This window comes from Schistocerca americana, chromosome 11 (assembly GCF_021461395.2).
Source record: "Schistocerca americana isolate TAMUIC-IGC-003095 chromosome 11, iqSchAmer2.1, whole genome shotgun sequence".
In the NCBI taxonomy this organism is placed as follows: Eukaryota; Metazoa; Arthropoda; class Insecta; order Orthoptera; family Acrididae; genus Schistocerca; species Schistocerca americana.
Genome location: NC_060129.1, coordinates 46,415,128 through 46,427,228, shown reverse-complemented (window position 1 = coordinate 46,427,228; position 12,101 = coordinate 46,415,128). Strand labels below are relative to the sequence as shown.

At 39.7% G+C, this 12,101-nt stretch overlaps 1 protein-coding gene across 1 annotated transcript in view; it reads left to right on the top strand.

Moving 5' to 3' along the window:
- Positions 1 to 12,101, top strand: part of LOC124553940 (dnaJ homolog subfamily C member 11) — a 128,503-nt gene that overhangs the window by 32,729 nt on the left and 83,673 nt on the right. The window contains exon 4 of the mRNA XM_047127958.1: positions 5,419 to 5,535. Coding sequence (XP_046983914.1) covers positions 5,419 to 5,535 — 117 coding nt within the window. The remainder of the gene's footprint in view (positions 1 to 5,418; positions 5,536 to 12,101) is intronic.

Sequence of the window (12,101 nt, the reverse complement as noted above, 5' to 3'; positions counted from 1 at the left end):
TGTTCATCCACTGCTGCATGATCGGCTGGAGTCTATTGTAAAGACATGATGCCTCTTCCATAACTTTTTCCATGATCACAATGGAATAGCGTTTGAGGATACATTAACTATTCAGGGATTCCAGGACATGTCACCTTTCTTCGTCTGTGGAGGGAATATTGCGAACAGTATCAAGGATGATCTTTCAAACTACTTCATTAGCCCTGAAGGCGAAGTGCGTTGGTAGCTGTGAAAAATCTAATTGCTAGAAATGTTATGTGATTGTTTATGTGGTTAGGCCTCATTGTTCACTTGCCATTGTAATTTTGATGTGCATTGTGCAATTATTACTATGTTAACTGTAACAAGCAATATTCTTCCAGAATGAGATTTTCACTCTGCAGCGGAGTGTGTGTTGATACAAAACTTCCTGGCAGATTAAAACTGTGTGCCGGACCAAGACTCGAACTCGGGACCTTTGCCTTTAGCGGGCAAGCGCTCTACCAAATGAGCCACCCAAGCACAACTCACGCCCCGTCCTCACAGCCCTACTTCTTCCAGTACCTCATCTCCTACCTTTTAATCTGCCAGGAAGTTTCATATCAGTGCACACTCCACTGCAGAGTGAAAATCTCATTCTGGAAACATCCCCCAGGCTGTGGCTAAGCCATGTCTCCACAATATCCTTTCTTTCAGGAGTGCTAGTTCTGCAAGGTTTGCAGGTGAGCTTCTGTAAAGTTTGGAAGGTAGGAGACAAGGTACCGGCAGAAGTAAAGCTGTGAGGACGGGGCGTGAGTTGTGCTTGGGTAGCTCAGTTGGTAGAGCACTTGCCCGCGAAAGGCAAAGGTCCCGAGTTCTAGTCTCGGTCCGGCACACAGTTTTAATCTGCCAGGAAGTTTCATATCAGGGCACACTCTGCTGCAGAGTGAAAATCTCATTCTGGAAACTTCCCCCAGGCTGTGGCTAAGCCATGTCTCCACAATATCCTTTCTTTCAGGAGTGCTAGTTTTGCAAAGTACGCAGGAGAGCTTCTGTTAAGCTTGGAAGGTAGGAGATGTGGTACTGGCAGAAGTAGGGCTGTGAGGATTGGGCGTGAGTCGTGCTTGGGTGGCTCAGTCGGTAGAGTGCTTGCCTGCGAAAGGCAAAGGTCTCGAGTTCAAGTCTCGGTCCAGCACACAGTTTTAATCTGCCAGGAAGTTTCAGCTATATTCTTGCTTTCACTGAACTATTTGGAACTTACAATTAAAATTATAGAGTATCGGGAGCTTGTACCTCAATACTATTATGATAAACAAATAAATTATTGTCGTAGCCATATATGTGTAAATAATTGTAATTGATAATAATATTTTAACTGTATTTTTCGGGCCTTAAGATGACTGTAAGACGCACTCTTAATTTTGTTACGAAAATTTTGAAATATAAGTATTTTTTTAGATTTTCTCTTCATTTGCCCTGTAGGGATGAGTTCACGGTTTCCACACTCGTCCATTTAGTCCCTTCTTATCACATAAAGACTGCATAATGGTACACTAGATACTGGTAAACGCAAAAGAAAAGGGGTGAGGGATGCAAATGTGCTTGAAGTTTACTAATCTCCTAGCCTCATACAGGGGTAGCAACTAAATTTCATTAGTCTTTTATATTCTGAAAAATAAGGTATTAAATTTGAAAAAAGAACATACAACTTACCAATTTGTTTTTTTGTTTCATCCATGCTCTTATCGTTGAAATTGGGCACAAACTTCATTATAATTTCTTGCCACGCATTCATTTTCACCACTTTGTTGCTATAGTCATTGCTTATGACATCTCAAATAGCAGGATGATTTTCTACTTCACTTTTAAAATCTTCTGTGTTAATCTAATCTAAACTCATTGCTACATTGTGTACAGTATAGTGTACAATGAATGCTTCACATCACTGTCTCAGAGAAGAGTGCCTGTCCGTTGGCAAATCTGCAGCACTGTGTCCCAGTGCAAACACTCCAATTCAACGTAATGCATGTCCAGCGGCGACTGCTGTGAACACAGTGACGTTGTCCGTCACGCGTGGCGAGTGTGAGTCACTGCTGCGTCACAGTGGCCCGGTGAGGCAGTGTAGTGTCCCGGTGTGAATGCTCCAGTTCAAAACACACACACACACACACACACACACACACACACACACACACACTTGGGTGGTTGGAGAGAATATCTGAGAGATATCTGTTTCTGAGCGAGGTTAGTGGGATAATTACCGTCTGTGAAGGCCTCGATGGGACCTTCGGTATATTTTGAGAGGGTCTGCTCCTCACTGCAGATGCAATGGCCACAGGTGGATAGGCTGTACAGAATGGACCTCTTAGTATGGAATGGGTGGCAGCTTTCAAATTGGAGGTATTACTGGTGGTTGGTAGGTTTGATATGGACAGAGGTACTGATGTGGCCACGTTTGAGGTGGAGATCAATATTGAGGAAGGTAACTTGACGGTTCGAGGAGGACCGTATGAAGTGAACGTCATCTCTGTACGGGCACAAACGGCACTTTACTGTCCCCCACCCGTACTCTGCTGTCCGTTCCCCCACCACCCAGATTGCTTCTCCCATCGTGCACAGTCACAGTCTGGCCCCAGCAGCCAGAGACAGTGGTCACAAGCACATCAACCGGGTTTGTGTTAAAATGTGTGCGTGTATGTTATCTATTTCAGACGAAGGTCTTCTGGCTGAAAGCTTACGTCTTTACTAGTCTTTTTGTGGTGCCTGTCTGCAAGTCAACATGACCGCTATATGAGCTTTTCATAATATTATCATTATTCCATCCTGGATTTTTCATTGTTTAGTTAAACTTTAATATACTTAAAGCATTTTCATGTAATGTACTGCTATAGAACAAATACTGGCGAAATAAATTGAATATTGTGAATCTGTAATGAGCATTACTATTTGAAAAGAAGACCTGTGATATTTTTCTTACGTTTTCTGATGTCGTGGCGATGCCACGGAGACAAGAAACAGAGACACTGTTAACCAGATACGCTGGCATGGAAACAGACACTCCTGACTCTGCTGGCTCTGTTGTTTGCAATACAAGAAGCTCTTCCTCGGTAACAATTGAGAAGTTAAGCTGTCTGCTGACATTTATTGTTGAGCTATGGGTCTATAATTCATTCGCTTTCGATCAGCCGTAGAGAACAGAAAAAGGAAAAGTTACACAGTAGATCAGGAAGTTAAATTCGTATGAGAGGTGGGTGATAATCCACATAAAACAAAATCTGAAACTGCTTCAGACTTTGCCACACTATGTACAGTCATCAGCAAAAAACGGTATTTTTAACACATTTTAAAAATTGTGCAAATCGACTAAATGCAGCTGTCACCGAGAATGGAGGTATGTAAATGTGGAAAAGGCACTTTTTAAGTGTTTCCGGCAAAAATGGGCTGCAGCTCCACCCGTCAATGGCGATGTGCTGAAAGCAGAGGCGATAGATTTAGCTAGGCGTATGAACATTATCGGTGATTTTAAGGCTTCACCAGGATGCTTACAAGGACTTGGACAAGACCAGGATTGTCGTGGAATTGCAGGGAACAATTTCCATTGAACTGAAAGTTGTCAATGTCATGGTGCATCACTGGATTGATAATTTTCTTCTGGGTATCGCAAGGGATTATCAACCTCAAAACATCTACAGCTGTGATGAGGGCAGTCTATTCTACAGTGTGCTTCCTAGTAAAACATTAGCCGAAAAGAGTGACTCACACCATGGAGGGAAGAAAAGTAAAATTCACATGGCAGTTCTGTCTCGCCGTAAATGCAGATGGCTCTGACAAATTTACCCACGTGTGACAAGAAAATCAAACGTACAGCAAAGGTGTAAAGGCAAAATCTATGGAATACAAACCCAATAAAAATTCTTGGATGGCTAGATTTTAATGGAAAAATGGTTAAAAGAACTGGACATCAGGATGAAAAAGAAAAAGAGGATCGTTCTTCTTTTGGATTGATGTGCAGCACATCTACCTCAAATAGTTTTGGAAAATGTTTGAGTGAAAGCTTTCCCTGGAAACTGTGCCAGTGTTCTACAGTCACTTTATTTGGACATTACTGCAAATTTCAAAAGGAAAAAAAAATTGGTTCAACATTTGATAGTACTGGCTGATGCAGGAAGTGAAACTATCGGGATTACTTACTACAAGCCGCGGACTTTATTTCAGCTGCCTAGCAGGTGGTATGAACTGTTTTCATAAAGCCAGTACGTTCCTGGAAGAGACTGCCACTGATGACGATGACGGTGGTGACCGTGAAGTCGTGTCTTGTAATGAGCTGGTTGTACTGGAGGGTGCAGATTTAGTCAGTTTTGTACATTATGACAACGATCTCGTCGTGTGTGCCATTCTGCAGTATGAGGAGATTATTGCTGATGTGTGCCAACAACATAGTGATGCTCAAGGTCGGAGATGGGGGTGATGACCAGAGTTCAGAATAGTTATTTTCTCTTGAATAGTGTATCTGTGTTGTTCGTACACTACAAAGTGCCAATTTACAATACAGGAGCTAATTTCTCTAAAGCAGGACGGAATAATATTTTTTTCCATTTAATATCATAGTTTATCTTCGTCATTTGGAAAGTTTACACATGTAGGCTAAGTTAGTTTTTGTGTGTGTGTGTGTGTGTGTGTGTGTGTGTGTGTGTGTTCGTGTTCGTTCTATCCCCCTCCCTCTGGTAAAAACTATGTTGTGTATAACTGCATCTATAACTGACAGCTAAGTGATTCTCAGTTACAAGTAATCTTTTCTCTTCCCCCATGATATACATAGAAATCATGTTCAATTGTATTTTCAAAAAACCTTTCATCCTCAATTTCACTCCGTTCAGAGGTGAAATTTCAAGAAATCACTTGTTAAATGATGCCTACAGAATAAGATCAACATCCTCTCAAAATTTCAATCCATAGCGGTTTGGGCTGTGTAATGAGGAGTCGGTCAGTAAGGACATTGCATTTTGTATACAGAGATACGATGATCATTTGTGATGTCCTGGAATAGACAGTCATTGTCCTTATTGTGTGCTGCCAAAACACATTGTGTTCATAAATATTAATAAAAAGTGACTTATGCAGTAAAATTATTTCATAAATTTGTAACACAGTTGATGACATTAACAAATCCGGTTGGTTGGTTTGTGGGATTAAAGGGACCAGACTGCTACGGTCATCGGTGCCTAACAAATCCAGTGCACTGTGGATAAATTTAATAAAACACAACTGGTTGTTGACAGCAAGTCTTTTCATTGTAGGTGCCTGAGCCAAACTTTCGTATCTGAGCAATATTCCAAAATAACTTTTTTTTTAATTTTGGTGAACAGTAAAAACTTAAAATGAAATAACTGATAAAGCTGTACAGTGGCATTTTTGTGATTTCCGGGCTGTGAGATTAGTGGACTGCTTCTGTCTTTCCAGGGAGCGCGAGGAACGTCGGCTGCAACAGCGCACCAACCCTAAAGGCAATGTCACGGTCCACATCAACGCGACTGATCTCTTCAGCAGATACGAGGACGATCTGGAGTATGAGAATATGTGAGTAGTGAGCCTCTCACTGAATGGCGCCTTGTCGGGCAGTGTGACCAGACAGGTAGATGGCACCATTTTTTCTGGATAACACAGGGCAATTAAAAATGCGTATAGCAGTTGTCGACAGCTGTAGCTATTTTACACAGAGTCACGCATTGATAAGATTTAAAGAATGTAAAAACAGTTAAAAAACTCTTTCTTCGTACTTTATAGGTCTTTTATATGACTGTCCTCGATTACACGGACAACTTTTAAGCAATCATTTGTTTGACACCGTACAATCTATGACATATGTAGAGCCGCCAGTGTGAGAGCATTCGAAATGTGCATTTCCAGTTCTGGAATTGCTTTCGGCTAAGGAGCCACGTAAGCAAGGTCTGCCATGTAACCTCCTAAAAAGAAATCTAAAAGTGTCTGGAGATCTAGTTGGCCAAGATCAGGAGACAGTGTCGTCCTGTCCATTATGACCGATGCGACAGTACGGAAGATGACAATTTAAAAATGTGCCACCATCTGTTCCCCATCTTGCTAAAAGATCTTCCTTCGCTGTCGGCGTTGTCGTGGTTACCGTGAGACACCGTTATACCAAGAGGAAAGGCGCGTCGATCTTAGAGCATGAGATATGATGACCTTAAGCCATAGACAACACACAACGGTCACGGTAGCACCTGATTCCAGAATAGCTGCAGTAGTTAAGATCTACGAACTATCCCCTGTTGACCAGGTCCCCAAAACTTAACTCGTAACGAGATCCCTTCAAAGCAAATTGTCATAACGATCGTCTATAAAGGCTTCGTACAACGAGAATAAATGTTACGGTTTATGGAATAATAACAGATACGACCAAACTGTCTTGTCTCTTCTGCTTTATTTAACATAACTTCGTTCACAGTTTCATTTCGCATTCAACGCTCATTCTCCGAAACGCTTTGATGAACAGTTTTGGTTGCATAACACCAACAGTCAATGATAATGATACAGCTTTTCTCCTTTTTATAAATTGAAGCCCGCTCTCCGTGATATAATAAAAAAAACCTGTCTCAATACCGCGTGCCTCGTGAGACGCGAATAGACTTATCCTGTAATTGACCGCCCTGTAGGTGTACTCAATTTAATGACCACACTTCACTGTCCGCTATTTCGTGTAACTGAATGTCCATTTGTTAGTCTGATTATACACTGTAGCTATTTAAAATTCGCCCCTATATTTTTCACAACGCACAATTAGCACTTCGTTACTGGTTTTCTTTTTTTTTTCTTCCTAAGAGTAAACGGAAAAAAAAAGACGCCGTATCATCGGCTTAGTCGATATAAAGCAAAACACCTTAATATGCCCAATTTTACCTCTTCTTATAGGATCGGCTACCTTACTCATTAATTTATTACATATTATTTCCAATAACGCTAAACAGGTATCGCCGTTATATTTTAATTGTATTCAAAAGCATGTTACTACTATTATGACCGACCAAATCATAACAAATCGCGCGGCGTGCGTTTTTAACGATAACTTTACGCTATGGAAGTTCCGTTACAGCTGTCTTGACTCGTAATGTTACACGGCCCCCCAGACTGTGATGTCTTGAAGAGGGTTCCAGACAGAACAGGCTTTCTTCTTTTTTTTTTAACTGTGAGAGGAGAGGGTATTTGTTTCGGCGAATACACTCACTCAACAAGTCAGTACATACATTCTACAATATTTAAGTTGAGTTAATGGGCCTAGACAAAATGCCCTTAACTAAATTCCACATTTGTTTATAGGTTGTCTTAGAAGCACTTCGCACTAATCACTTCATATTCACACCACATTTTTTTCCTTGGATGAAGCCCTCAGTTCTTCAACCGACGGTGCAAGGCAGGGATCACAGCCGGGTTCGACGATTGGCATCCTAGGCCAAAACCCTTATCAGGCCATTTGTTTAACCAGAGAGGATTTGGTCCTTTTCTTTTCCTCTTAATTCCACTTTTAAATCATCCATCCTCGCTGTTCGGTGAGAGGATAAATCGTATTTCAGCGTCGTTATTGTTGCTGATACCAAGAAGGTATCTCATGGAAATCGTCGGTACATTCTTTAATTTTCTTTGTAAGTTAGTATAAGTACGTATTTATCCATTGGTGCTTTTATTTAGTCCACTGAGTGTAGTCTTGGTATCATTCAGTGTTTCTTGAATCTATATTTTGCTCATTATTGATAATACTTCTTCAGGTCTATGTGAGGGAACAAGCCTTTAATTACATCAGTATCACAATCTGCCAGGAGGTAGCTCGCTTCATGAGGTATTTTCATTATTTTGTATGGACCTGTATATAAATATTGCCATTTCTTATTCAGTCTTTTCCTGGTTGATGCTTTTGGGTGATTTCTCAATAAAATTTCTTCCCCTACATCATATGTGACTACTTTCTTCACATTTTTATCAAAACGGGTTTTTCTCAATTGTGCTTGATGCTTCAGGTTTTCGTAGACCTTCTTCACCATATCTTCTTTCTTGGTAATCTTTTGTTCTATCGCAGGTAATTTCTTCATCCATTCTGGCACAATACTTTCACCAAATACAATTTGGTTAGGCGAATAACCTGTCGATAAGTGTGGTAAGTCATTATACACTTTCTCAAATTCATAAATCCAATCGATCCATTTATAATGTTGTTTGGGTATGTACGTCCGTAAAAATCGGTTCAACTCTCGGAAGATTCTTTCAACCGGATTTCCACAAGGGTAAAATCTTGAGATGTAAATGTGCTGGATTCCTTGTTCTTTCATAGTGTCTCTCCATACTTTGCTTGTATAATAAGCAGCGTTGTCTGTCAAGATCATTATAGGTTTGCCAAGCCCAGTTATATAGTTGTTGATAAATTTGCGTAACATGGGTCGAACGTGGAGATTTTTCAAAGGATATAATTTCACATATTTTGAAGAGAGATCATAGAAAGCCAATACATATTTGAACCGTCCACGTGTCATGGGGCATGGCCCACAGACGTCACATGACACCAACATTAAAGGTTGTTGTGGGATGATAGGATGTAATTCTATCTTCCGACAATAGTTTATGGGTTTCGCCTTCTGACATATTTTGCACTTCTTAATAATATTTGTAGCTATACGTCCCAAATTTGGATGATAGCAGTATTGTGCTACTTTGGCTGTACATTTAGCGGAACCAAAATGACCCCAATTCGAGTGAGTGTACCATACTAGTGATTCTAAATATTTATTTGGAACACAAACTTTCCAAACACCTTCTTCATCCTTCCTCCGATACAATATTCCGGATTTTAATTGATACTGTTCTTGAGAGTGACTTAGCGTTTTGCTTTCAACAGCATGTCTAATGGCTTTCCACAACTTATCATCTTCTTGCAGTTGTGGAAGACTTCGAGATAGCTGTCAAATCTGCCTCTCACAATATTGCCTTGATAAATTCATGACTTTAAAGTCAATAGTCTGTTCTTCACACTCGTCAGCATTCTTTCTTTTCGGTAATCTTGAAAGAGCATCGGCTATGATGTTGTCTTTCCCTCTGATGTATTTGAGCATAATATCATATTCTTGCAGTAGCAAGGCCCACCGGGTTAAACGTGAATGGAACATCCTTCCTGTTAAAATAAAAGATAAAGCTTTGTGGTCGCAGAATACAATGATCTTCTTTCCATATACAAAATAGCGAAATTTTCTAAGTGACCAGACCACAGCCAGTACTTCCAATTCAGTAGTACAATATGCACGTTCACAGCTAGAGAGTGTTCTGCTGGCAAACCCAGTTATCTTGATGGTACTGATATCTTCTGGATTGTCCATCTGGAAAAGAGTGGCACCCAATCCTGTTTCAGAAGCATCCGCAGCAATATAAAAATCTTGATCAAGTCTCGGATGACGTAACAGTGGAGCATTAATCAAAGCATTGCGGATGTTATCAATAGCTTGCGTGCATTCGGAATTCCACTCCCACATTACATTTTTTCTTAACAGCCATAACAAACAGTCTTGGTTTCCTAACTGATTGGGTAAAAATCGTCGAAAAAATGAAACTAAGCCGATAAATGACTTTAATTCCGTTCTATTCTTTGGATAAGCACATCTGTTAATCGCATCCATCTTTTTAGGATTTGGTTTTATCCCTTCAGGAGTGATTATATGTCCAAGAAATTTCAATTGGTTATGAGCAAACTTGGATTTGCTCAAATTTACAGTAACTCCGTATTCCAAAAATTTCGCAAAAACTCTTCTTAATAAGTCCAAATGTTCCTCCCAAGTTTCAGAAGCAATTAGCAAATCATCCACATATAAAGTAACTTCATTCAAAAGGTCTCTGCCCAGTACGGTATCTAATGCCGATATGAAAACACCACCGCTTATTTTCAACCCAAATGGCATGACAGTAAACTGGTAACTTCGGCCCAGAAAAACGAATGCAGTATATTTTCTAGATTCTTTCAATATTCTAGTTTGCCAATATGAACTACGCATATCCAAAGAAGTTAAGAAGCGGGTTCTCCGGTCGCATTTGTACAGGTATAATGATCTTATTGATCTCTCTGGCATCCAACACCAATCTGATGTCACCATTGGGTTTAATTACCGCCACAAGAGGGTTACAATATTCAGAATCTGAGGGCTCAATAATACCCCATTCTAACATTTTACTGATTTCCTTTCTGACTACTTCTTTCTTTGTCCATGGGATAGAATAGGAAGTACGACAAAAGGGTTTATGTGCATACGTCTTTATACGGTATTCAAAGTCTTTTATTATACCTGGACGTTTACTAAAAATTGACTGATATGCTTCCAACAAGTAGTACAGTTCATCCCTTTGGATAACAGATAAATATTCTGATTCTAACACTTTTTCCTGCAATGACATTTTATCCATCATTTCTTCAGAACATTCAATAAGGCATATATCATACACATTTTCATCATCAATACTGACATATTTTACCATTAGATTCATACACAATTGATTTGGAATTACTCGGCCCTTTCTCAGGGTGGTTGTCAAAACATTACCATTGGAATTAAATATACATTCACCTTTCTCTAAATTAATGATTGCACCGGTCTCACATAAAAAATCCAAACCCCAGATACATGGTACTGTCATTTTAGGAACAACCAGGAATGTACTTTCTATTTGAGCCCCCTGTATTGTAACGTCAACACGTACCTGTTTCACAACTTTTTGCATTTTTGCGCTGAACGCGCCAGACACGGTACATCCTGTGATAGGAAAAGTGGGCATTTTTACCCCTCGGCTTATCTGTTTTAAACAGTCCAACGTCATGACACTAATAGTTGCTCCAGTATCAATTAATATTTCAACATCAACATTATTTATACTTGTTGGAATTATTGCCTGTAAAATTTGTCCACATTTATTAGAAACTTCAGGTTTTTCTTCAATTAATTCATTCCTTATATACTGATCATTATTGTACCTTAATACTCTGAGTTCAAATTGATGCCTGCCTTCCTTCTCCTTTCCAGTCATCCTAGGAAGGCATTTGGTGACTGGTATTAGTTTAATCTATCTCGTTGAGTCATCGGTGGGGGTTCATGAACTTCCACAATCCGTACAGTATGATCCGAGTTATGGTATTCACCCCGTCGCACATTGGAGGCTCCTTCGCCCATTGGTATAACTCCTTGTGCTGGATGAGGACTCGAGGCATTTGTTCCATTCTGCCAATGAACATTATGCTTCGAATTATCTTCCCAAGGTCGAATGCAATTGGGTTCATCACTTGGGTACCTGTTACTCTTATTAATATCACTACTATGCACATTCGCGTCACCATATCGAGGTTTACCTCTAGCACAGTAAGTATCTCTTCTATATTTATTATAATCATTGTTTTTATTGCAACCATAGGATGAAGATTGTCCACGCTCCTGTGATGCGGGTTTGACCTGGTTTTCGGTATTATTATTATCATACGTTAAATTATTATTATAATTATTCGTATTACTATGAGTGTGAGTCGACATTTGATTACTACTCATTTGTCTTGCATCTTCCATAATCATATCTATTGAGTCAATCACCGACAAGAATTGTTCTACATCGTGGTCAGGAACATTTATTAACTTTTCACGTATATTTATGGGCAACCTTCCCTTCAAAATTCTGATCACTTCCTTGTGAGAAATTGGATCACTCCAATAACGTGTCTTATTTATGTACTTTTCAAAATACTGCCTTACCGTACTCCTTTTACTGTTAAAATACTCAGGTTGGTAAACCTCTTTTCTTAATTTCTCTTGTTTACTCGACGACCAGTATTTAGCCAAAAAAAGTTGTTCAAACTCAGCGCAAGTATGGCAACTTTCACTTACTTCGGCGGCCCATAATGCGGCTTCTCTGGTAATTTTGGATACTATAAATTGAAGTCGGTCGTGTTCTGACCAGCTACGCGGAAATATTCTTTTGAAATTATTGATAAAGATTTTCGGATGCAGGTTGTTCTTTTCAGTGGAGAATGTTGGGAATTGTCTACTTTTAAAAATGCTGTTCTCCACCTTTAAAGAAGACAAATATCCTCGCTGACCAAAAGAATCATCATCTTT